At 45.6% G+C, this 27642-nt stretch overlaps 1 protein-coding gene across 3 annotated transcripts in view; it reads right to left on the bottom strand.

Moving 5' to 3' along the window:
* Positions 1-8725: 8725 nt before the first annotated feature.
* RPS6KA1 (ribosomal protein S6 kinase A1) overlaps positions 8726-27642 on the bottom strand; it is a 66225-nt gene continuing 47308 nt past the window's right edge. For all 3 annotated transcript variants that reach the window (XM_027864885.1, XM_027864887.1, XM_027864886.1), the window contains 6 exons: positions 24673-24831; positions 18785-18946; positions 17567-17643; positions 11669-11786; positions 10981-11118; positions 8726-9108 (listed from right to left, as the gene is read on the bottom strand). In XM_027864885.1, coding sequence (XP_027720686.1) covers positions 8986-9108; positions 10981-11118; positions 11669-11786; positions 17567-17643; positions 18785-18946; positions 24673-24831 — 777 coding nt within the window. In that variant the 3' untranslated portion in view covers positions 8726-8985. The remainder of the gene's footprint in view (positions 9109-10980; positions 11119-11668; positions 11787-17566; positions 17644-18784; positions 18947-24672; positions 24832-27642) is intronic.

The raw sequence follows: 27642 nt of genomic DNA, 5'->3' as shown, positions 1-27642 counted from the left end.
CCCTTAGAACACAGGATGTCAGGGCTGGGAGGGCCCTTAGTACACAGGATATCAGGGCTGGGAGGGCCCTTAGGCTATAAAATTTCAGAAAGGGGCCTGAGGGGCCTAGCTATCTCCTGCCTCAGCTCTGGTCATCATCTTAATCTCTCCATCTCTGAAACCTAGGACTCAGGTCCTGGATCCATTAGGTCTGATAGGTGAGCTGAGATCCACATCTTTATGCCATTTCTAGGCTATTTTTGCCCCAATCCCTTTTCTAATTCCCCTTTATATATTGTCTTTCCCCATTAGAATGTAAGTTTCTTGAGGGCATACAGGAAGCACTTAATAAATGTTTGATCTGTCTGTTTATCTACCTGTCTTGTCTATTCATCCCTCCATCCCTCTATCCAATCCATCTCATCTCATCTCTCTCTCTCTCTCTCTCTCTCTCTCTCTATCTATCTATCTATCTGGTGTCTGTTGCTTAGATATATTTTGTATGTTGACATGGGACATCTAAAGTCAACTTGAGGCAGGCATGTATCTCTGCAATCTTGCCCACCCCTCTCCAAGGAAAACTTTAATTCCTGATTACTCACTTCTTCTCCTCGAGAGAGGATTCAAGACAAGAAATATATCTCTCAGACCCTCCTTCCCCTATTGCTGACTTAGAGGCATGGGATTTTTTTAGATTCATATTGTTTTCCAGATTAATATCCCTTAGAGGGAAAAGGGGTGACCCTGAGTATGAACTCCTTCCCACCAAATGCTAGTTACACAAAAGATTAGTTGTTCAGTCACGTCTGATTCTTCATGACCCCATTCGGCATTTTCTTGGCAAAGATCCTGGGAGTGGTTTGCTATTTCCTTCTCTAGCTCATTTTACAATTGAGGAAACTGAGGCAAACAGACTTAAGTGTCTGAGCCTGGATTTGAACTCAGGTCTTCCTGACTCCAGGATCTACACTCTATCCACCGCACCACCTAGCCACCCTTACAAAAGACACCACATGATAAACAACCAGCAAATCTATTTATCTAAGATGATAGCAAACAGAAATCAGAAAAATTACATAGGTTAGAATATACCAGAAAATACATCAAGTGAATGAGCCCTCCCACTGGGAGTGTGCTGTCTCAGCTCAACCATGAGGTACGCCCTGATCTCACCCAAAGAGAAATTCTCCAGCGTCTCTGGGGAAACATGACAAGGTACCAGCTCACCTACGTATCTGCCACTTCCCAAAGTCTTTTTTTTTTTTTTTCAATTTCCATAGGTATCTCTGTCTCTGAAGAAAGCATGGAACCACATGTGTCTCTGGAAACAGGTATGAGGAGTGGCTTTTCCCTCCAAAGCACCAGCTCGTCCTCTCACACATTCGGGCACGGAGTCAGGTTCTCTCCATTAATGAGAAAAGCCTTGTGCTCGAAGCCCGGGTTACGGAGCTTAGAACAGAGAATGCCAGAGTCTGGAGAAAGCTTAGAATATGGAATGTTGAGCTAGGAAGGAGCCTAGGACAGAGAATGTCGGAGCTGGGAGCGACCTCGGAGCACAGGGGAGGTGTCTCCTGGTAGCCTCTCCCGTACATTCTTGTCAGCATTAGAGACCCTCAGATCTCTGCCCCTTAGAGCCCCTAGCTTCTTTCAAGGCTTAGCTCAAGCACTACCTCCTCCAGGAAGCCTTTCTTGACTCCCCTGAGTCATGCGTGTTCTTCCCCTACAAAATCAGAATTGAGAGGGATGTGAGAACACAGAGCATGAAGACCGTGCTATGTCTCCAGACTTCTTTCTCCACCACATCCTCCCTCTTCCCTCCTCCTCTGGCTTCTATTTCCAAGTCATCTTCATCCATTAGAATGTAAGCCCCTTGAGGGTAGGGACTGCCTTTCTTTTGGTTTCTGTTTGCATCCTCAGCACATAGTAAAGCACTCAATAAATGCTTGTCGATGGACTGAACTGGAAGGGACCTTGAAGGTCACATTGTCCAAGCCCTTCGTTTTACAGAAATGGAAACTGAGCCTGAGAGAAGCGGCTTGTTTGAAGGCGTGAAACCAGTTTGTGGGAGAACCAGGACTTGACTTCAGCTTTCCAAACTCACAGTGCGGGAGACTCTCCACGGCCCCTCAGCTCCCTTCTAAACTGTCCAAGCCACCAGCGCAGTCCTCACGCTCCAGTCCTACGGAGAAGACATATGGTTAGGGCAGCTGGGAGAGTAAAGAAAATCTTTGCTCATTGTTTGCGCGGCAAAAACCCGCAACTCCTGCCAACTAATGACGACTCACGCATTTCTGCAGACTTGTGTGGTCTGGCCTGGGCCTGTGATTCACTAGTGTAGGGAGGTCCCGTGTGAGGAAATCCCTTCTCCCTGGGCACAAAGGTCCATCTCTGGGGTTTATAGTCTTGGAGGTTTGTTTGGACACCTTCAGAAGTTGTGACTTGCCCGAGGTCACACAGTCACTAGAGGCTGGAGGTAGCACTAGAAGCCTGGTCTTCTTGGCTTTGAGGCTGACCCTCTATCCTCTACAGCTAGGTGGCACAGTGGATAGAGTGCTAGACTGGGGGACAGGATGGTGATACTTATTAGCTTTGTGACCCGGGACAGGCCACTTCACTTCTCAACCTCAGTTTCCTCATCTGTAAAATGGAGTCTATAATTTCATCTATATCTCAGAGTTGTTGTGAGAATCAAGTGAAATGACATATAAAGTGCTCTGCAAGCCTTAATTCACTATATAAATGTTAGATAGTATTACTATTGGAGCAGGGAACTGTAGCATGTACAGTGACCACACCCCAGCAAACCATCTGGGCAGATGGGCTAAACCAGGTCAAGGGTAACCTACAGGCCTCAAGCCCTTCGGTGAGTTAGGGGCATGTCTACCCCAGGCATGTGAAGACTTTCCAAGGTAGAATGAGTGGCTAAGAACAACTTGTTCCAGCGGCCACGACAGCGGCTGAAGCAGGTGCTGTGGAGCGCTTAGGGCTTGGTCAGACATGGAAGACGCCAAGGCATCCACTGCATCCCAGGCCAGCCCAGTCATCCTGACTTTGGTCCTCCCACTGGACTTTCATGGCTCTGGAAGAGAGAGTGAGGCTGATGACTTTGGGCATCTCTGCCTCACTTAAATCCGATTCACAAGCAAGTCAAGACATCACCCCATGAGGTCATTAGTCCTTTTTGAAAATGAAGGACAAACAACAACAATTATTATCTTTACATCATGCTGCTCCCTCTGTGGTTGTAAAGCACACCTCCATTATCTTCCCTGATCCTCATACCAATGTGGAGAGGTAGATGGTGCCAATGCTTCTATTACCATTTTGCAGATAAGGGACCTGAAACTCAGAGGTTGTGACATGTCTGGTCCCAGAGCTAGTGAATGATGGGGTGGGGTGCTCCCCTGGCTCTGGGGGTGGTGACTTTTGATGAAGGTTTGGGACCAATCAATATCTTACTTGCTTGTTTTCCCATGGTCAAAACAAAACAAAACAAAAAGCTGGACTAAGACTAAAAAGAGAATTTTCTAGGTCTAGTACCTTGGGTGGGAATTTCCTGGGTTACCTCCCATGAAAGCACTTCCACATCTAGTCTGGTTTTCAATCCTCACAACAACAGGTATATTATCCTCCTTTGACAAATGGGGAAACTGAGACCTTTCAGCAGCACGCTTGCAAACATCTCCAGCTCCTTCCTACATTGGTGCACTTCTTTCTCCAACTCAAGGACCTCTTCAGTTACCCTGGGAGGGACTCAGGGCTGGGATTTTCTCTCCGTTTCACCAATGAAGAAACAGACACACTTTGGACCCTATACCCCAGGAGCTCTAAAATAGGAGTGGTTATTTGGGATGAGGGAAGAGGGCATGGGTCAGCTCTCTCCTTCCCTGCAGGAACTGGGGCCCTCCATCAACTCTGTAAACCTTCACTGGATGCTTTTCCTCCAGAAATGACTACAGAAATGGAATTGTATTCTATGGAGGACAAGGAGGGGAGCAGGAGGGAGAAAGGCAGCTAAGTGGTGCCAGTGTGCATAGATAGCATCTTGGGTTCAAATCTGCCCACATACACTTACTAGCTGTGTGACCCTGGGCAAGTCACTTCACCCTCAGTTTCCTCATCTGTAAAATGAGCTGGAGAAGGAAATGGCAAACCACTCCAGTATCTTTGCCAAGAAAACCCCAAATGGGGTCACGAAGAGTCAGATACAACTGAAAAATGACTCAACAACAACGCATCTAATAAATGCTTGTTGACTGACTGACTTCCCGTCTAAATACTATGAGACTTATTGGCCATCTGACCATGTTCAAGTCATTTCCTAAAGCACAGGTCTGGCCACGTCATCCCCCTACTCAATAAACTTCCATGGTTCCTTCATACCTTCAGGATCATTTCTAAAACCCTGGTTTGCATTGAAAGCCCTTCCTAACCTCCCCTTCTCCCCATCTCTTTAGTCTTCTTATACCTCACGCCCTCCCTTACTTTCCAGTTCAGTGACACCGGCCTCCTGGCTGTTCCACAAACAAGACCCTCCATCTCCAGACTCCAGGCATTCTCCCTGGCTTCCTCCCATGCCTGGAATGCTCTCCCTCCCATCTCTGCCTCCCAGCTCCTACAGGCAGCCCTTCCCCAATCTGTCCTGATTCTAGCCTTCTTTCTGCTATTTCCAGTTCCTCCTGTCTGTAGCACATTTGCACCTACTTGTTTGCATGCGTCCCCCATTAGATTGTGAGCTCCTTGGGGGCAGGGAACAGCTTTTGCCTTTCTCTGTCTCCTGATCCATAGTAGGCATTTAATAAATGTTTATGGACTGACCAAGTGACAATTCAATAAACTCCAATGGCTTCTTATGGTCTCCAGGATCAAATATAAGCTACTCTTTTTAGCTTTTAAAGCCCTTCACAACCTGTCCCTAGACTGCCTTTCCATCTCAGTTATACAGGGTTTTAAACGATTAAGGAATAAAACTGTATTAAGACATTGGGGATACCCTTTACATTAATCCTCTGCCTGCACCCTATTTATGGCCAAATTGGTCTCTTTATTATTATTATTATTATTATTATCAATCATACAAAACCCTCCGCCTTCCCATCTCTGGGCTTTTCAGCTGACTGTGTCCCATGCCCAGAACCTTTAACCTCTGCCTCTTAAGAACTCTGCTCAAATGGTCCCTTCTGTATGAAGCTATTAGGGTCTTTCCTTCTCCCTGAATTTGTTTTGTATTTATTTTGCATATAACTTGTTTATGTACATGAGGTCTCTTCCAATAGGATAGAAGCTCCCCTGGCATACAGGAAGCATTTAATAAATGCCTTTTTGGGGAGACAATCAGGGTTAAGTGACTTGCCCAAGGTCACACAGCTTGTAAGTGTCTGAGGCCAGATTTGAACTCCAGTCCTCCTGACTCCAGGGCTGGTGCTCTATCTACTACGCCACCTAGCTGCCCCTAAATGTTTATTGATTGACTGATTGATCTAACTTTATGGTCACTGCCCCTGCAGTTTCCTCATCTGTAAAAAGGGAATAATAATGATACTTGTCCTGCACACCCCACAGGTTTGTTGTGAAGAACTCCAGAAGTGATTATTGTGAACAGAGCCACAACTAGGGTGGGGCATCTGGGATTATGTTTTAGAACATGAACATTCACTGTCTTTTATCAGTATACCTGCTTAGCAAAAATAATGAGTTAAGTAGGAAGCTACTTTACCTTCCTTCCTCCCTACCCACAAGTTCAGATCCCCACCTTTCCACTGTCATGGGGGCTTGTTTTATGTTAGAGGCAGCTAACATGGCCAATGGGGGAATTTGTTATGATAGACTATACATCTTTGTAATGGGTAAAAAAAATAAATAATTACGTTTTATTTTCAGGTTGATATTCTCTCCCTTCCACCTCCCCTCTCTCACTGAAAAAGCAAGAGGGAAAAAATAAACTCTCATTATAAACATGTATAGTCAAGCAAAACAAATTCCCACGTTGACCATGTCCAAAAAATATATACATCAGTCTGCACTGAGTCCTGCACTCTCTGTCTGAAGGTGGGCAGAATGTTTTATCATGTTCAGTTGTTCAGTCATTTTTCAGCTGTGTCCAGCTCTTTGTGACCCCATTTGGTGTTTTCCTTTCAAAGATACTGGAGCGATTTGCCATTTCCTTCTCCAACTTATTTTACAGATAAGGGAACTGAGGCAAACAGGGTGAAGGGTCACACATCTAGTTAGTGTCTGAGGTCAGATTTGAACTCAGGAAAATGAGTCTTCCTGACTCCAGGCTCAGGACTCTAGGCACTATGGCGCCACCTAGCTGCACTGTTTATCACGGGTCCTCTGGAATTGTGGTTGGTCATTTGTGCTGATGAGAGTTCCTAAGTCTTTCAAAGTTGTTTGTCTTCAAAATACTGTTGCTATTTTATAAATTGTTCTCCTTGTTCTGCTCACTTCACTTTGCATCAGTTCGTACAAGTCTTCCCAGGTTTCTCTGAAACCATTCCCTTTATTACAAAAGTATTCCATCACATTCATATGTCTTTAACTTTTTAAACCATTATTCAATGATGTATACTCTTAATTTCCAGTTCTTTGTCACCATGAAAACATGCTATAAATATTTTGTACACGTATTTTTTCCCTCTTTCTTTGATCTTTTGTGGATGTAGACATAATAGCAGTATCACCGGGTCAAAGGGTGTCTACAATTTAATTGTTTTGGGAGCATAATTCCAAATTTCCAGAATGGTTGGATCAGTTCACAACTCCATCAACAATGCATCAGTTTACCTGCTTTCCCACAGCTCTTCCAGCATTTGCTATTGAACAAAAGTTCAACTTTGCCAATCTGATGGGTAAGTGGTGGTACCTTAGAGTTGTTTTAATTTGCATTTCTCTAATTACTAATTTATAGCATTCTGAAAATATAATTTTTGGTCATTTGGATTTCTTCCCCTGAAAACTGCCAATTTGTATTTTTTGACAAAAAAACAAAAAGCCTAGACATCCTACTTCAAGAAGTCTTAAAAGAAAACTACCTATATATCTTAAAACCAGAGGGCACCGGAAAGAGAATCCTCTGGTCTTCTCTTGATGTAAATTACAAAGTGAAAACTCCCAGGAACATCACAGCCAAACTCTAGAGCTTCCAGGTCAAAGAAGAAATACTGCAAGTAAGGAACAGCTAGGTGGTGCAGTGGATAGAGCACCGGCCCTGAAGTCTGGAGGACCTGAGTTCAAATCTGGCCTCAGACCAAACACTTGACACTTGCTAGCTGTGTGACCCTGGGCAAGTCACTTAACCCCAATTGCCCAAATAAATAAGTAAAAGAAAAAAGAAATACTGCAAGTAGCCAGAAAGAAAGAATTCATGGTCAGGATCACACATGATTTTCCTCCCTCTTCTTTCATCAGGAAGTCTTCTATTTCATTAAAGATCCATCTTTTCCCCCTGCAGGATTATACTCAGTTCTTCTGGATAAGTTGTTCTTGGCCGTAAGCCTAGATCCCTTGCCTTCTAGAATACTGTATTCCAGGCTCTCTGCTTCTTCATAATAATAGTACTTAAGGTTTGAAAAGTACCTTATATGTGCTCTCTCATCTGACCCTCACAACAACCCTGGGAAGTATAGGCTATTATTATCCCCATTTTACAGTTGAGAAAACTGAGGGAGAGAGAAGTTAAGTGACTGGTCCAGGGTCACACATCTACTGTCTGTGGCAGGATTCGAACTCAAGTCTTCCTGACTTCAAGTCCAATACTCTTTATCAATTGTGCCTTCTTTTTCTCTTCCCCCTTTCACCAAGGAGGAAAAATACTTGTCAAAAGACAAATAACTTTAAGAAAGCACCACCAGAGAGGTGCAGCTACTTTAGATACCACATCTCAGGCTCATTTCTAAAAGCATCACTGGCATAGAGAATTCAAAATCCAATGACGTTTGTTGGGAGAATGAAGTGGTTGACTAGCACAGAAGAAGGACCCGTCGGTGGAGTCACGGGAAGAAGTGTCAGAGAAATTCTCTCAACTCAGAAATAAGTTTATTAGAAAGCTTACAGACAGATGAACCCTGAGTAACCAGCCAAGGAACAATTTAAAAAAAGAAGACAAAAACAAACCCCAAACTCTCTCCCTCCCCTTCTGTAAGCCCAACATATACTCAGAATTATGTTTGGCTCTAGGGAGTTCTGTCCAGTGGTGAATCTCAAGTCATTCAAAAAGTGCTTTCATGACCCTGGCACCTGGTCTGGCAGGTGGTGGGGCGGGGTGGGTGGAGGGCTTGAGCCTGCATTTTAATTGTTCAGCTGGGAAAAAGCCAGCCATAAGCTGGGCTGCTTCTGGCTCCACTGGCCACAGAAACAGCTCAGTAACCTTTCTTGAAGCTGGGCCCAAGAGGATCCTGGGGAAAGAATCCTTTTATTGCAAGGCCGAGGGCACTGACGTGAACACGGCCAGCTGGAAGGCCTTCGCCTCTGGAGTGGAGAGGGAGTCCGGAGAGGGTGTCCAGGGAGCAGGACCCTCAAATCTCAGAAGCACCAAAGACAGACATCCACGCCCCAGCCTAGTCTGACGAGTACAAGGCCCAGAAACAGAGCCTGAGCTCTTCCCCAGAGATGGAGGGTCCCTTCCCTTCTGGCTTCGTGGCCCTCCTTCAGTGAATAGTTAATATTCCTCCTTCCGACAAACAGATCCTGGCAAAAAGAATTGATCGCCACCCCCCCCCCCCCCCCCCCCCCCCCCCCCCCCCCGTCTTTCTTTTGTAAAAAAGGAGTTTGTGCAGTGATTGATCCCAGTCAGGAAAGTCCCGGCCAAGAATGGTCCGTGCTTTGGGAGCAGAAAGGCACTTGCAGTCCTCCCTCCCCCATCCTCCAGGGGAGCCCATCCCATCTGTGCCAGCTGCTTGCCGGGAGCTCCCACCTGGCTGGCTCCCAGGTGTCTGCCCAGGCAGATTAAGTGCAGAGTGGATGGCGACAGCACGGCCCACGGCCTGCGACGTGCTCTCCCACACTTCACAGAGTGGTGGAAGGCAGCTTCTTCACACGGCGCTGGGCCAGGATGGAAGTCTCAATAGGCTTGAGCTGCGGGGTGGGCTTGGAACTGCTCAGTGCGGAGTAGGTGGCGGCCATGGCGCCCTGTGCGGGGAAGGAGCAGGAGACAAGATTAACCCAGATTAAAGCAATTATCAAGTGCCTAGGATGTGTCGGGCACTGGGGATACAAGGACAGCGAGGAAACCGGGCCTGCCCTCGAGGAGCTCCCATTCTATCAAGGGGTGGCTCTAATTCCTCAAGACGATGGCTTCTCAGCTGAGTCTATAGATGAGCCCAGGGCTCCAAGCAGTCCTGCTTCCTCTGGGGCCCCCGGCCTGGAGAAGGCACAAGAAGGGCCTCCGACTGGCCAGGCCAGCGATAGTGCCTGGGGCCCAGCTGTCCCCAGGGGATCAAGGAGCCTTGTGCTGGGGAGTCACCTGAGGCACTATAGGAAGACATGCCCATGCCCAAAGACACGTGGGCAGGGTCAGAGACTGGATTTGAACTCAGGGCTTCCTGACCTTGACTAGCCTTAACTACACTACACTGCCCTGCTGAGTAGAGGTGACTCTCACTGGCCCCCTCTTCTGCCCTAATCGGCGCTGCCTTCTTGTGCCTGGGCCATAGAGCTGGGCTGTCATAAGCACACGCCCACACCCACACCCTCGGGAGGAGTCGCCAAGGCCCTGGGTTCAGATGCTGGCTAGGCCACTTACAGTGAGCTCCTTCTTCCTCCCCTATAAAATGAAGGAACTGGACCGAGCAGCCTCAGAGATCCGACGTGCTCTGACCACGTTTTCTGGCTATAATTCACACAGCACTTCAGAGGCCGCTAGGTGGCACCACAGTGCATAGAGTGCTGGGCCTGGAGTCAGGAAGACCCGAGTTCAAATCTGCCCTCGGGGCCGTTTGTCTCAGTTTTCTCAACTGTAAAGAGGGGACAATGGCAGCACCTACCTCCCAGGGTTGCTGTGGGGATCAAATAAAATAATGTTTGTAAAGTGCTTAGCACAGCAATTGGCATGTAGTAGGCGCTTAATAAATCCCTCCTTTTCTGTCAGGGACCACACGTCCCCTTTGTTGGGAAGCTCTCAAAAGTGAAGGTGGTAATCTTCCATTTCTACTGCATGCTACCCAGGGCCTGGTGTAGAGCTATGCAAGGCCTGGGGATCAAGCCCTGCCTCTGACTCTGACAGGCTGCGTGACCCTGGGGAAGTCACTTACACTCTCAGTGCCCTAGGCAGCTCTTTCAGAGGAAGCTGCAGCTGATTTCACACGTAAAACTGAGAGCATATTGCTTCCTTCTCAAAGGAAGGGACAGAGAGAATTTGGAACTCAGAATTTTAAAAAATGAATGTTAAGAATTTTTTACATGTAATTGGGAAATAGTTAACAAAGTAAATAAAAATATGTGTTTTAAGAAAGACTTAAGGGGGCAGCTAGGTGGCGCAGTGGATAGAGCACAGGCCCTGAAGTCAGGAGGACCTGAGTTCAAATCTGACCTCAGACCAAACACTTGACACCTACTAGCTGTGTGACCGTGGGCAAGTCACTTAACCCCAATTGCCTAAAAAATAAACAAATAATTAAAAAAAAGACTTAAGTTGGAGAGGAAATGTCAAACCATATTGGCTGAGGGATTTTCCCTGGGAGGACAGAGAGCTGGCCTGGTTGGTGGAAGGCAGCTCCCCATGTTGATAAGCGTGTGTGAGAATACAGCGCTGCTTGCTCCCACACAGGCCAGGGGTACTGTGGAGAACCAGGATTGAATGGAAAAGTGGGCAGTAGCAGAAGCTGATTTCTCTGCAGCAGTGAAATCACAGGCCCAGCTCCAACACTTGCCCACAACACCCAGGTCTTGGACAGAGCAGGGACCAGGGATGATGTGGGTTCTGCCCCTGCTCCCAGGCTCTCTGGTGTCCAAGGTCAGGGGAGGAGTGTATGGATGCAGGAGCATCTTGGAGGGCCGCCTCACCTTTACTAGCGTCACGTCCTGATGGGACAGCCGGCTCCGAGGGAGCTTGTCCTTGTGCATGACCCACGGGTGCTGGAGAACCTGGTTGGCGGTCAGGCGCCGGTGGGGGTCCACGTGGAGCATCTTGGACACCAGATCCTGGAGGGGCCAGAAGGAGAAAGAGCCGGTGTGAGCAGGGAAAGCCCAGTGCCCACACCCAAGACCAGCTCTCCCAAGGGAGTCAGGGTCAGGGACCAAGCACTCCAGGGGGAATGACTTGGAAACTGCCCCCATTCGCAGGGCGGCTGCTACCACACAGCCACGATTTCAGCAGGGCAGCCCCGGAAGGAAGAGGGGGGGCACAAATAGGATGTCTGGCTTGTCACCGCAATGGGAGAAGTAAGGCAGGGGAAGGCTTGCTTTTCTCTTCCTAAAAAGACCCTGCTGCTAGTGCCTTCCCCCTGAGACCACCTTCCATCTACTTGGAATATATTTTGTTTGAACCTAATGACTTACGTGTTGTTTCCACCATTAGAATGGGGACTCGAAGTGAAAGGACCTGTTTCGCCTTTCTGTGTATCTCCAGGGATTGGCACTATGCCTGGTCCCGAGGAAAGTTTAATACAGGCTTTCCAGCTGCCGCCGGATGGACCAGCACCGGGCCTCCCCGAGGCCATAGCCAACGCTGCTTTGGGCCCCACGGCCTCACCTTGGCTGTTTCTGAAATCATGTTCCAGTTTCCACCACTGAGAGTGAATTTTCCTCCCCCAATCCGAGTCAGGATCTCCTCTGGGGTATCACTAGGACCATTGGCAAAGGGAGTGTATCTGGAGGGAAAAAAAGTCAGTATACTTCTCATCATTCTGTCTCTTGTTTGTAAGACGGAAAGTCCTGAGACCCGCTGGGTCTGGGTAGAAAAGGACCTCACACACCATGGGCCAGACCTGCTGATGGACTTGATTCCAAGAGGCCCAGGCAGACCGGAGGGGTGGCTCAAGGGGAGAGAGGAAGGAAGGGTGGGGCAGAGCACAAAGATGTCCAGAGAAGGGGAGGGGAAGAGCTAAGGCCTGAAATCCCAGAGACAAGAACTCTGGGCACCAGCTAGGTACTGATGGGGGCAGCAGATATGCTCCCTTTGGGAGGCAAGCAATAAGATATCGATGATACACATGAAGTCATCTGCAGCTTAGTCTGAAAGAAATGCCCATGGCACCAAGTGTAAGTGACTTCTCCAGGGTCATACGGCCATCTGTGTCAGAGGCAGGGGCACAGGGGGAGCTGTCTTGAGAATAATCTCAGGAGAGGGAGGAAGGGGGCAGGATTTTGAGGATGGAAGGACTTCCAACTACCTTCTAATCATTGTGTATATACTGTGTCCCAGTGTGTGTGTACACACACACACACACACACAGTGTCCCAAAAGCCTCAGTGTAATTTTAAGATATTAAAGCTTAATGTGTACGTGTAATATTAATATGTATGGTCTAAGCTATTAAAGATTAATATTTAAACTTTTAAAACTTAAAACTACATTATGACTTTTGGGACATTGTATATGTGTGTGTGTATGTGTGTGTTGTTGTTGTTGTTGTCTTATGTTAGCATGTAAACTCCTTAGAGGGCAGGTTCTGTTCCACCTTTGCCTGCGCACAGCAGGAGCTTCATAAATGGTTAATTGATTAAGACTTGGGCTCCCAAAGAACAGACATAGATGGATTTTTCCTTGAATTGATATGAAGCATTTACCTAAAATCATCCACAAGCATTATGTGTAATGGAGATAAGCTAGAAGCCTTCCCAGTAAGATTAGGGGTGAAACAAGGATGCCCACAGTCACCAATATTATTCAATATTGTACTGGAAATCCTAGCAATAGCAATAAGAGAAGAAAAAGAATTAGAAGGAATCAGAATAGGCAACAAGGTTATAAAACTATCTCTTTTTGCAGATGATATGATTATATTTTTGGAAAATCCTAAAGATTCAACTAAAAAGTTAGTTGAAACAATAATTTTAGCAAAGTAGATCATCAGCATTCCTATATATCACCAACAAAACCCTGTAAGAAGAGATACCCCTATTTAAAATAACACTTGTCTAGACAGTATAAAATACCTGGGAGTATACCTGCCAAAACAAACCCAGGAAGTATATGAACAAAATTATACAAATAAAATCAGATCTAAATAATTGGAGAAATATGAATTGTTCAAGAGTAGGCAGGGCCAATATAATAAAAATGATAATCTTAACTAAATTAACATATTTATTCAATGCCATCCCAATTAAATTGCCAAAAATTATTTTACTGAGTTAGAAAAAAATAATAAAATTCATTTATTAGAACAAAATGTCAAGAACATCAAAGGAACTAATAAAAAATGTAAAGGAAAGAGGTTTAGCAGTACCAGACCTTAAACTATATTATGAGACACTAATTATCAAAACTATCTGGTATTGGCTAAGAAATAGAAAGGTAGATTAGTGGAACAGAGCAGACATACAATATATAGCAGTAAATGAGTATTAGTAACCTTGTGTTTGACAAGTGTAAAGACTTAAGTTTTGGGGATAAGAATTCATTACTTGGTAAAAATTGTTGGGAAAGCAGGAAAGCAGCCTGGCAGAAAGTGGGCATAGACCAATATTTTACAACATTTACCAAGATAAGGTCAAAATGGACACATGACTTAGATATAAAAGGAGATATCACAAGAAAATTAGAAAAACATGGAACATATTTACCTATCAGACTTATGGACAGGTGAACAATTTGTGAATAAACAAGAGATAGAGAACATTATGAGGGATAAAATGGATAATTTTGATTACATTAAATTAAGAAGTTTTTGTCTAAAACCAATGTAGCCAAGATCAAAAGGAAAGCAGAAAATTGGGGGAGGGGGAAATTTTGTAGACAATTTCTCAGCTAAAGTTCTCGTATCTCAAATATATAAAAAAACTTTGTGAAATCTATAAAAATATGATTCATTGCCCAACTGATAAATGGTCAGAGGATATGAACAGTTTTCCAATGAAGAAATTAAAACAATTTATACTCAGATGAAAAAAATGCTCTAAATCACTGATTACAGAAATGCAAAGTAAAACAGCTTTGAGGTGTCACTTTATACCTCTCAGACTGGCTAAAATGATAGCAGGGGGAAACAGCAAATGTTGGAGGGAATATGGATAAATTGGGACATTAATTCACCACTGGTGGAACTATGAACTGATCCAACCATTTTGAAGAGCAATCTGGAACTATGCCCAAAGAGTTATTAAACTGTGTATACCCTTTGATCTAGCAATACCTCTATTAGGTCTGTTTCCCAAGATGATTAGGGGAAAAAGGTAAAGAACCTATATGTTCTAAAATATTTATAGCAGCTCTCTTTGTGGTGGCAAAGAACTGGAAATTGAAGGGATGCCCATCAATTGGGGAACGGCTGAATAAGCCGTGGTATATGATTGTGATGGAATGCTACTGTGCTATAAGAAATGATGAGCAGGTTGATTTTAGAAAAACATGGAAAGACGTGCATGAAATAATGAGCGAAATGAGCAGAACCAAGAGAATGCTGGATATAGTAATAGCAATATTATTTTAAGAACAACTTTGAGCGACTAAGTCATTTTGAGTGTTGTAAATACCGAAATTAATTACAAAGGACCCAGGCAGGAAGATGCTATCTGCCTCCAGAAAGAGAACTGATAAATAGATGCATAGTATGGTTTTTCATATATATAGAGACATATATGTGTCTAATGGTAGCCATCTCTAGGGTAGGGGATGGAGGGAGGGAGGGAGGGGAAAAATATAAAAAGTGCACAGCAGAGAACAAAAGAAAATGTAGAAGGAAGCATGGAAAGCAGAGTAGCTTTGAAAATGAGAAGCAATACTTATACAGTTTTAAAAAAAGTAAATAGTGTGAAATGTAAATTCATGGTTTTATAGTGAATCCTCTTTTTGGGCGATGCTGTGTAAATGGAAATGTTCTTTTTTTGTCTTTATATATTTGTGAGAAATGATTATTAATAACCAATATCTTGGGGAGATTCAGCTGTCCCCTTCTTCCAAATTACTGATTTTAAAAAGTTCAATCTCTTGAAGGATATTAATGATAACGAGATTGAATTGACTCTCCTGGTCTTGGTTAGACCCCACCCAACTTTACAAGGAATTTAATCTAAGATGGGGAAGCCCATTGTGTTCCAGGAGACAGATCCTTTGATCTAGATAGCCCAAGGCTGTGGGTGGTTTGAGTATAGACAGAATTACTCTGTCCAAGGTTGACTGATGTCACCCTCAGCCCCTTACGGAACATCTACTATATAAACTGCCCCGCCTCTATGACGGTCTTTGGTCTAAGAAAGACGGCCTAATGACTGTCCTTTTATTAATAACTTGTTGGCCTTATCAGAAACTATGTCTCTCGAACCTTTTTAATCATCACATAGTGGCAAAGAATTGGAAATTGAGGGGATGCCCATCAGTTGGGGAATGGTTAAACAAGCTGTGGTATATGAATATAATGGAATACTATTGGGCTATAAGAAATGATGAACAGGCTGACTTCAGAAAAACCTGGAAAGACTTGTATGAACTGATGCAGAGGAGTGAAGTGAGCAGAAGCAGGAGAACATTGTACACAGTAGCAGCCACATTTTGTGATGACTGACTTTGATAGACTTGGCTTTTCACAGCAATGCAAGGATCTAAGACATCTCCAAAAGTCTCATGATGGAAAATGCTATCCACATCTAGACAAAGAACTATGGAGTCTGAATACAGATGGAAGCATACTATTTGCTCTCCTTGTTATTGTTTTGTTTTGTTTTGTTTCTTCTTTCTTGTGTTTCCTCCCATTAGTTCTAATTCGTCTTTAAATCATGACTAATGTGAAAAATATGCTTAATATGAATATATAAGTAGAGCCTATATAGAATTGCATGCCGTCTTAGGGAAGGGGGAAGAGAGGAAGAGGGAGAAAATTTAAAACTCAAAATCTTATGGAAGTAAATGTTGAAAACTAAAAATAAATTAATTATTTAAAAAAAATCATGACATATTTAAGTTCAAGATGAATTTTTAAAAATTTTTGAAAAAAAAAAAAAAAGACAGGCTCCTACAGTCATAACAAGAGACTGAGCTGAAGCAGTAAATTTTCCCCAAGGGTGGAGGAGACAAGAGCATGTCCATAGCAAGAGAACTGAGTGAATGTGAAGGGCAGGCCCAGGTTGATGATTAGGCCAGAGGAAGCCTGGAACAATGGGCTGAAGGCCAGGATTAAGTTAAAAAGAACTTTGCAACTGGTGAAGGCCAGAGACTTTTAGAGCTGAAGGAGATCTTTGGAGACATCTGGTCCAACCCCCTCATTTTATAGATGAGGAAACTGAGGCTGAGAATTGGGAGGCAGCTTGCCCAAGGGCTAAGTGCCAGAGCTGAGAGCTGCCACTGGTTCCCCTGACGCCAAATCCAGGGCTCCTCACTCCTGTCTTGCCCGGACCATTTCAGCAGTCCAACAAATTGTCCTGTCTCCATTCTCTGCCCCCTCCAACCCATCCTATGTGTTGGGGCCACATAGGTTTTCTTATTCTCGCCATCTTCGTAAAGATAACAGCAATAGCGATAGCTAACATTTCAACATATATTTATACACATTATTTATGTATGTGTGTATATATACACATATACATGTATACATACACACACATATATTTATGTGTGTATATGTACACATATATATGTCTGTTCATATGTATGGCAGCTAGGTGGCTCAGTGGATAAAACACTTGAGCACGGAGTCAGGAAGACCTCAGTTCAAATCTGGCCTCAGACACATACTACTTGTATGACCCTGGACAAGTCACTTAATCCTGTTTGCCTTAATCCATGGGAGACGGAAATGCCAAACCACTCCAGTATCTTTGCAAAGAAAACCTCATGGACAGTATGGTCCACAGGGTCACGAAAAGTCAGACACTACCGAACACATACTCACACACACATACACACACACACATATAAACATATATACACACACCTACACAATATATACATACACAATATATATATATATTATATACATATACACTATATATACATACATACAAAATACATATACATATATATACACACATGCATACATATACCCACATACAATATATATAATGCTCTAAGGTTTCTAAAGTGCACTAAGCCTCTCATTTAGAGACTTTTATGTGGGGCTTTTGAGTTCACAAAGAGTTTCTATTCCTACCAAACTCACTGGGCTGTTGCAAGGATTTCTATCCCCATTTTACAGATGAGGAAACTGAGGCCCAGAGAGATAAAGCAACCTGCCCCAAGGTCCCATGAGTTGTAACTGGCAGAGAGGGAACTTCTGGCTCCTGATCCTGGGTGTTGCCCACTCTGCCACCTCTCCAGCCCTTTCCATTACCTCCCTTTCCCTGACAGTAAATAAACACTTGAAAGGCTCATGCGCCATTTTGGGGGAGGGGGAGGGGGAGGGGAAGAGAAGCTAGAAGCTTAGTTCCTCAGGGGTCTTGGGAGGAGGGAATCCAGGAGAGATCCCATCCTCTGAGGGTGGGGCGGGCCACTTACCCAGCCAGCATGGTATAGAGAAGGATACCCAGGCTCCAGATGTCACAGCCTTCATCATACCCCTGGCGCCTCAGGACCTGGGGAGAAGAGTAATATTCACAAATGAATACTGGCATCTACACAGCACTATAAGGTGTACGTAGCAGTTTCTATACATTATTTCATTTGTTTCTCACTACAGCCCTGTGAGGCAGAGAGAGGAGGCCTCTCAGAGCCTGGGATGCATTGCCCCATGCCACCGTGCTTGCCTCCAGCTGACGTGGGGCTCCAGCCTCCTGGTGCCACAGGACAAGTGGCCCAGTGCATGGTGGAGGAGGAAGGATTCCCTCTTCGGGGGATGCCAGGTACAAGCAGGGGCACCAGCCTGCCTTTTCCTGGGTTCAATTCACAGCATCATAGATTTAGAGCCAGAAAGGACCTTAGCATCCATGAAGCCCAACCCCCTCATTCCACAGAGAGGAAACTGGGCCAAGAGGCTAAAGGACTTGCCTGAGGTCACATGGCTAGTCACTGTCTGAGATGTAACTTGAACCCAGGTCATGGGATCAGACTTAGAGCAAGAAGGAACCTTAGAGACCATCCAGTCCAACCCCCTCATTTTACAGAAGGGGAAACTGAGGCTTAGAGAGGAAAAGGGTGTCTTGTCCAAAGTCACAGGATCATAGATCCAGAGCCTCAGAGACCAACCAGTCTAAGCCCCTCATTTTAAAGAAGGGGAAACTGAGTTCAATTCCATGCAGTTTAACAAGCATTTACTAAATGCTGCGCTAGATGCTAGCAATGCAAAGACAAAGTTAACCAGCCCGTTTTCAAGGAGCTTCTGTTCTATTCGGGCAAACACTGACACAGACGACTAAGTCCAGGTGACTCACCAGGTTACCTGACCTGGCTTAATAAAAATATCCACCTGAAAGAGGTAAAGAGCAAACGCAAAATCTCTATAACCCATTTGTTAACCACAGAAGAGTTCCAGACGACACCATGGAAAGGACAGGAAGGACGGAACAGGGACACAGGAGGGACGGGACTGACCTTGGGGCTACACGGGGAAGCTCAGTGGAAGCTCCTCGTCCTTTTAAATTAAGCAGGACACTCAGGAGCAGGTCCTAGGAGGGGGAGGGGCCAGACTGGGCCTCAATCCCAGGACCCAGACCCACCCACCTTGTGGGTAACCCCAGGGCAGAAGGGGAAAGGGAAGGGGATGGGAACTCTGCTCACCTCTGGGGCCACGAAGTTGGCGGTATAGCAGGGGGTCATGAGGAGCCCGTTCTCTGCTCGAAGCTGCTTGGCAAAGCCGAAGTCACAGATTCGGATGCTCTCAGGGTTCCCAGACTCGTCTACATAAAGGATGTTGCTGGGTTTCAGGTCCCTGTGCACTACCTGGGTGTGAAACAAGGACCTTGAGGTCAGCCCCTGGGGAGGTGGGATGGGGAAAAGGCTCAAAGCATCCTGGTGCCAGCAAACCGAGGGGGCTAGCAAGAACCCCCAGGGTCCGAGGATGGGAAAGTACAGATACTGGGAGGGCAGGCGATCAAGCAATCAATAAGCATTCATTAAGCACATCCTGTGTGCCGCACAGGGAGAATACAACATAGGTGAGCTAATGAAGAGGTACAGGAAAGTCCATCCTGGGGTCAGAGGCTAAAGGGAGACCCTTGGGGTCAGCAGTGTCAGGAGTAGAGTGGGAGTGGGGAGGAAAATGCACCTTAGGCACTGGAGGGAGGAAGGGAAGGAAGATAGGATCAGGGTTACTCAACGACAGGCCGGAGGGAGAACAGTACCTGGTAGTTAGAGGTAGAGGGTAGATGGATGTTCCAGGGTCAGCTGCGGGGGAGGAGGGGAGGGACACAGGGAGAAGACCCTGTTGGGTCAGCCAATGCAGGGCAGGCCAAGGGGGCAGCCACTGACAACAGGTGAAGGACAAAGACGCCTGCCTCCCTGGTCTTTTAATTGGAGAGAATGTAAGCCCCCAGAGGGAAGGGACCATTTCCACTTTTCTTTTAGGAGGTAGGTAGGCGGCACAGTGGATACAGTGTAGGACCGAGAGTCAGGAAGGCTTGAGTTCAAATCCAACCACAGACACTTATAAGCTGTGTGACCCTAAATAAGTCATTTAACTTCTGTCTACTTTGGTTTCCCCATCCATAAAATGGGGATAATAATAGGACCTATCCCCCCAGGAAAAATCATGTCATATTTGTACAGTGCTTTGTAAACCTTAAAGCACTATATAAAGGCTAGCTGTTGTTATTATCCCCTGTGACTACCATAGTGCCTGGCATACAGTAGGTGCTCAATAAATGCATGGTGCTTGATCGATTAGTCAATAAACATTTATTAAGGGCCTCCTAGGTACCAGGAATGGTGCTCAGGCCTGGCCATGCTTGCTGCTGATTCCTGGATTGTGGCTCATACAGAGGAGAACCTGTAGGGTGGAGGGTGGGAACAAGGGACAGGAGGCAGCCACTGGGAAGTTTTCTCTAAAAGGGCCATCGAAATGAGTACTACATTAAAAAGAGAATCTAAAGCTAGACCAGGGCTCCATAATCCCTTTGGTCTGGAGGGCCCCATGGGGCCGTGGGCAGGGCCAGAGAGAGGGAAAAGTGAGGGTGCGGCTGAAGCCTCCCATCCCACACTGTCTGTACTGCACAATTTAGCAATTCACCGACCTCTGTTTCATGCACCTGTGGGTTCAGTGAGGACAAGGGCTGTGCCTGACACCTGTGTCTTCTCTTTCTGGAACCTAGCACACCCACTAGGCACTAAGTAAATATTTGTTAAATAACAGAGAAGGAGGAGAAACTAAAGGGCATCGGAGAAATAACCAGAGGGATGGGTCTCCAAAGCTATTAAACTGTGTATAGATACAGATACGGCTGTTGGAGCAAAGAGATCAAAGAAAGAGGAGAAGGGTCCATATGTACAAAAATATTTACAGCAGCTCTTGTTGTGCAAAGAATTGAAATTGGAACGCCCATCAGTAGGAGAATGGCTGAACAAGCTGTGGTGGACTACTGTTGTGCTAGAAGAGATGACGAAGGGGATAGTTTCAGAAACACCTGGAAAGATTGGTATGAACTGGTACAAAGTGAAGTGAGCAGAACCAAGGGAACAATTCATACAGTAACAGCAATATTGCAAAGATAAGCAACTGTGAAAGACTTAGTAACTGATCAACACAATGACCAACCACAATTTCAAAGAACTCAGATTGAAACAGAGTTGACCAAAGGACTCATGATGGAAAATGCTGTCCACATGCAGAAAAAGAACTATGGAGTCTGAGTGCAGATCTTTTCTTTTTTTGTTTGTTTGTTTCTTTTTTCTTGTGGTTTCTCCCATTGGTTCGAATTCTTCTTCACAACATGACTAATGTGAAAATAGGTTCAATATGAATGTATCTGGAGAGCCTATATCAGATTGCACGCTGTCTTGGGGTGGGGGAAGGGGAGAGATGGGGAGAAAATTTGGAACTCAAAATCTTATTGAAGTGAATATTGAAAACTAAAAATAAATAAATAAATTTAATAAAAAAAGAAAAGAAGAAAAGAAATAGAGCTGATAGCTTTAGAGTACAGAATGAAGCATCTTTTCTTCAATTTTTTTCTTTTTCTTATTTTTGTTTTTCGGGGAGGGGATATGGCTAATGTAGAAGTCTTTACATATTTGTAATGGGTTTTATTCTTCCTGCCTTCTCAATGGGTGGAGAAGGGAGGGAGAGAGAGAATTTGAAACTAAAAATAAAATAAAATAAATTTTTTTTTTTAGGCAATTGGGGTTAAGTGACTTGCCCAGGGTCACTCAGCTCAATTTTTTTTTTTTTAAGTAACCTCAGCAGATCTTTTTCCCTGGCCAATCTCTGGTCAACTGGTTTTCCTCAAACAGGTCTGATTACACCACTCCACTACTCAAACATCTTCAATTGCTTTCTATTGTCTCTAGGATAAAATACCGAATTCTTAGCCTGGCATTTAAAGTGCTTCACAATTTGGGTCCCACCCACCTTTTCAGTCTTAGTTTCTGCTACAAGCTAACTATCTGACCTTGGGGAGACTCTGGGTCACAGTATCCATTTATAGGATAGCTCTCTAAGGTCTAAATTCCCACTTCTGAATTCTATGACCCTAAAAACCATGCCTGACTACTGCCAGGATCAAAGGACGCCACCACCAGATTGATTTAGCAACAATAAACCTGCACATCCATAGAGCTGGGAGGGTCTTCCAAGTAACCACCTTGTCATCTCCCTTGAGAAGGGGGGAACATAATAGATGAGTAGGGGAAAGAGAGGCTAATTCTGAGAAGTGTCTGCTCTAATTGAATAGAGACTCATCAGTTCACATCATCTCAGAGCTAGGAGGAACCTTCAAGGTCATTTAGCCTGACCTCTTCTTAATATAGGGATTTCCACATCTGTCATATCTCTAACAAGTGGTTATCTAGTCTTTGCTTGTAGAGGAAGGCAAAAAAGGAAGGAAAGGAAAGAGGAAGAGAAGGAAGGAAGGAAAGAAGGATGGGAGGGAGGGAGGGTACCTGCTCTGTGTCAGGCATTCTGCAAAGCACTTTACAATTATTGTCTCATTTGATCCCTGTAACAACCCTAGGAGATAGGTGCTATTGTTATCCCCATTTCAGTTGAGGAAACTGAGGCAGACAGAAGTTAAGTGATGCTGAGGTTCACATAGCTGGTGAGTGTCTGAGGGTAGATCCAGAGCTCTATCCACTAAACCACCTAGTTGCCTTTAGAGGCAGAGAAGTCACTACCTCCTGAGGCAGCCCATGCTAATTTTGGAGAGTTACAGACATTAAATAATGGGTCCTAATACAAGCCCCAAATCTGCCTCTTTCTGCAAATTCTACCCCACTGCTCCTCTTTCTGCCTTCTGGGGTGACAGTAAGCAAGTTTTCCATCAACAAAACTAACCGCTTAGCCTGGAATTCAGGGCCCCCTCTTGACTATCCAGCCTTATCTGTCATTGCTTTATTGACATAGAACAAATCGTTTCCAACAAGCTAGCCTTTCAAATACTGAAGATCAGCAATGCCTAAGTGTTCTCTGCTTCAGGTTAAACATTCCCAGTACCTTCACCTAATTCTGGCCCTGGTCTCTGCCGATCACTCCATGACCTCTGAGAAGTCGCTTCACTTTATTTTTTTCTCCAGGCCTCAGTTTTCTCTTTTGTAACATGAGGGGCTGGTGGGTGATGGTCATCTAGATCCCTAGAGGTCCTACCCAGCTCTAACTCCTAATATCCGCTGGCTCCGATGTAGGGAGATCTTTCTGGATCTCGATTCTGTCCTCTGATATATTTTCCCCTCTTGCAGGCTGCTTCCAAAAAATCAGTGCTGGACACACCAACACAGCTGGGTTTGACACAACCCCCAGAGGGCTCACTCAGCCTGGTGCTGCCCTTCCTGAAAGCACTGACTCCTCAGCCCCTTCTTATTCTCCGACGTCCACCATCCATGTTGGTCTCTATGATTTGCTTTAAAATTCAGTCCTTGTGTGTCCTCTGCCGGCCACCCTTGGCTTTGGAGGCTCTGAGCAGCCCAGAGCATGAAGGGACTCCAGAGGTCTGAGGTCATGCTGCTTGGTGACTATCTGACCCAACCTTTGAATCCACACTGCCTACTCATGCATTTAAGGCAGACGATCATTCTTCCCCTGGCATCTGGTAGCCTCCAACTGCCCCCTGCATAGAAGGACCAGTCCAGGGGCCTAACACACCACTGAGATCACCTCACACCCCTGCTCAGAAACCCCTGATGGCTCCCCACTGCCTGCAGAGGTTCATGGGAAAGAGAAAAGCGCGCGGCATTTGGAGTCACAAGGACCTAAGATCAAACTCTGCTCCACCACTTACTAGCTGTATCATCTTGGACAAGTCATTTGACTTACAAAGCCTCCGTTTTCTCATCTGTAAAAGGAGGCGGTTGATCTAAATGGCCTCCATGGTCTCTTTAAACCTGTGATCTCTGAATGATGTCTAAGTGATACCTGGGACCCCATTTTGACCATCTGCCCTTAGCTTTGACTACTCTCATAATTATTCAGAGCCTTCCAGTCCAGCCTGGTTAATCTCCCAAGATCACTCCTGCTTCCGGCCTCCGCTTCCTTCCCCATCTTGTTCCTTCCCATTATATTTAAATTCCTCCCAGCCACAGAATCTGCAGCTGGAAAGAGCTTAAGGAAATTCACTCCCCTCAATGATAAAATTGAAACTGAGGCCCAAGAGAAATTAAATGACCGGTCCAAGGTAACACAGGTAGTAAAGGCCTGGGTCAGTCCACACCATTTGTTCCCTTCCTCACTGACTGCCCTTTTCTCTGAACTATCATCCTACTAAGGCAGTTAGGTGGTGCCATAGCGCATAGAGCCTCAGACCCTTACTAGCTGTGTGACCCTGGGCAAGTCACTTCACCCTGTTTGCCTCAGTTTCCTCATCTGTCAAATGAGGTGGAGAAAGAAATGGCAAAACACTCCAGTATCTCTGCCAAGAAAACCCCAATAAGGGCCACGAAGAATCAGACATAACTGGAATGAAACAACAACAAAATCATTTTACTAACATTTATTGAGAGCCTGCTATGAGCAGGGCTAAGTGGCAGTTCCTGGGGATATAAAGAGATGTAAAGCATTGTTGCAACCTTCAATAACTCAAAGGGCTTAGGAAGACAGGACAAAGAGAGCTAACATAGCGGCCCAATAAGGAATATAGACTAGAAGCATTCTAAGAGTTCAAAGGAAAGAGAGATGAGTGTGGGCTGGTGTGATCAAGGGAGGCCTCTGGAAGGACGGCAGGCTTGAGTTGGGCCTTGAAGGAGGGAAGAGGATTTCCATAGGGTAGGGAAGAGAGCATTCCAAGTGGGGGGAATGATGTATACAACAGGTTCATAAGACCCAGTGCTAGAAAGTACCTTGGAAGACACCTAGTACAACCTCATTTTACAGACTAGGAAACTGAGGTCCAGAGAGATTACATCACACAGGCAGGAACTGAGCTCAGGTCTACCAGACTCTGCATACCATACATCCCTCATGGCCAAGATGTGCTAAGGCTCCCCCGCCCCCCACCTCCTTCACCAGCCCCTTGGGGATGACTCACCCCCTGGGAGTGCAGGTACTCCATGGTCCGGCACAGCGTGTGCAGGACAGAGCAGGCCTCACGCTCCGAGAAGAACTTCTGCCGAAGGATCTTGTCCAGGAGCTCCCCTCCCCGCATCAGCTCCGTCACCAGGTACACGTGCTTGCCATCATCATACACCTGAGGTGGCAGAAGAGGAGGATGTTATGGACAGCTGCCTTCCAGCTGGTGGGCATAGAAACCCCCCTAGGAACCTCCCCGGTGTCACCGGATCTCAGAGCTAAAGCTGGTCCTCCAAGGTCACTGAGGCAGCTGCAACCCAGGGGGGTTTAGTAACCAAAGATCACACAGGTAGGAAGTGGTGGAGCTGAGGTTTGAACCACACAACCCTGGAGAACACCAGAGTACAGATTCAGAGCTGGAAGGGACCCTAGGGGCCATCTAGCCCAATCCCCCCTTTATTTTAAAGGAAGAAACTGAGGCACAGGGAAGCTAACATCCAGGTAGCTCTTTGCTGGGTGAACCTCACTCTTCTCCAAGTTGGGAGGGGGTCAGCAGATCCAGGTTCCAAACCCTACCTCCAAGGCTTTTATTACCTATGTGACTTTGGGCCTCAGGCCTGTTTGGGCCTCAAACTAGGCCTAGGCCTCAGTTCCCCCCGCAAAATGAGGAGATTGGACTAGTTGGTCTCTGAGGATTCTTCTGGATCTAATAATCTAAGATCCTATTTATCATTGCAAGGCCCAGTGCTTTGAACTGAGGATAAAAAGATGAAAGACAACATGGTTCCTGGCCTCAAGGACAAATAGAAGTGATGTAGCCAGCACACAATTAAATACGATTACAAGGTAGGACACGGTAGGAGCACAGGACAGAGCCAGACAAAGGGCTTTAGAAGAATTCAAAGGGGGAGGGGCTGCTTTCACGGGGGGAGGGAGGAGAGATCAGGGGAAGCTTCATGAGCAGGGGCCACCAACTGAGCCTTGAAGGAGAAGCAGGATTTCAGCAGCAACAGATGAGAAAGGAGCATGCTCCTGGCATGCAGCAAAATGCTGAAAGAGGGGGAAGGGTAGGACAAGATCAGGAAACCTAGAAGTGGCCAGGTGGGCTGGGGTACAGCAAGTGTGTAGAGGAGTCTTGGAAAGCCTGGCTGGAAAGGGAAGAAGTCGCACTACAATGGGCCTTAAATGTCAAGCTCAGCTTTCTTGGGTAGAAAATTTGAAACGATGGAGATATGATGGAATGTCATTGTGCTATAAGAAACAACGATGAGGAATTCTGGGAAGCCTGGGAAGAGTTCTATGAACTGAAGCAGAGTGAAGTAGGCAGAACCAAGAAAACATACACAACGACCACAACAATGCAAACAGAGAGAACAAGAAGTCCCAGACGGAATCCGCATGACTATGGTGATGACACCTGGCTCCCAGAAGGAGCTGAGGAAATGCACCCCCCTCCCTGCGGTGGGGGATGGGGGACCATGCTTGTGGAATACTGCAGATACCATTAGACACAGTCAGCATGGTTGGCTGGTTTTGCCAAACTGTTTTTTCTTTTATAATCTTGATTATGTGGGTTGGCCTCACAGGTGGGTTGGAGAGGGTTAGATTTGGAAACAAATTAATATAAAAACAATAAAGTGCCAATAAAAATGAGAGGGAGTGTGCCCTAATGGATAGAGAACCACACCACCAGGAAGATCTGCCTCTGAGACATGCTATGCTGCCTTTCCAAGTGTTCTAGGCCACTCTCTAAGATTTCCAGTTAGAGGGGTGTTGACTTGCATTGGGAGAGGGGGGGATCCTCATCCGGAAATTCCCTTTACCCCTGAGATAACAGTCCGATCCCTATCTCTATCCTAGCAGTAAAAATCAGAGCATGGCCCATGGAGCCTAAATGGCAGAAATATTAAGATTACAAATCCCCCATGCAAAACTTTCATATAGGCTAAAGTTAACTTTACAGGCATAGATTTTTTTTTCTTATTGTTTAAATAAAGTAGTTAGAATTTTGTAAAATAAACAAATAAATAAAAAAAATCAGATTAATTTTTTAAAATGCCAGGCTGAAGAGGTTGTAAGGTTATATTCCGTCTTAGATGCAACGAGGACTGTAGGCTCATTGGGGGGAGAGGGAATTGCTGTTTCTTTTTTTGTCTCTGTACTCCGGCACCTCCAGCCTATTAAAATATAATTGAGTTAATCAAACAGAAAATCCTTTGCAAAGTTATCTAGAAACATGAGACTCCACTGTACGCTGCCACATTCTAGGCCTTGTAGATCCCTCACTTGTACATGGCATGGGAAAGGACTCCAGTGGCCGTCCACCTTCCGTCCACCTTCCAAGTGCAATCCCAGTAGTAGGCACTTGACAAAGGTTTGTTTAAATATTGAATCTCTGTATGAGGAGGATTGTATCGGCATCTAGGTGCTAGAATAGAGAGAGGCTGGGAGCAGGGAAGCCAGGTCGGAGATGGTTTTAATAATCCAGGCAAGAGGTGAAGAAGGCCTTAACAAAGACGGTGATGACAGTGTGAGGGTGGGAAGGGACCAATTCAGTCAATAAACACTTACTCAATAAACATTTATTAAACGCCTACTGGGTGCCAGGCACTGCACTAAGTGGATATAAAAGAGGAAAAAGACAGTTCCTGCCCTCAAGGAGCTCACGGTTTAATGGGGGAAACAATACGTACACAGCACCTGTTTGGATACTGGGAGATGGGTTGGGAAGGCGAAGGAAAGGGAAGAGTCAATGCTGACTGAGACTTTGGGGGGCCTAGGAAGGGGGCTGGGTAGATTTAGATAATGGATGGACGTTGGGCATAAGTAAGGAACCATTCCTGATCTGCCCCTGGCCCTGTTCAAAGGCAGGCCGTGTGACCCTGGGGGCAAAGGGCTCTAGGCTGGTAGACTGGTGACCTGGACTCTTATCCACCTTTCATCACCATGACTGTGTCACATTGGACATATCACAGCCTTGTACAGCCTC

Source organism: Vombatus ursinus, unplaced genomic scaffold, assembly GCF_900497805.2.
Source record: "Vombatus ursinus unplaced genomic scaffold, bare-nosed wombat genome assembly UNPS02014777.1, whole genome shotgun sequence".
Taxonomy (NCBI): Eukaryota; Metazoa; Chordata; class Mammalia; order Diprotodontia; family Vombatidae; genus Vombatus; species Vombatus ursinus.
This window is presented reverse-complemented; position numbering and strand designations above follow the sequence as displayed.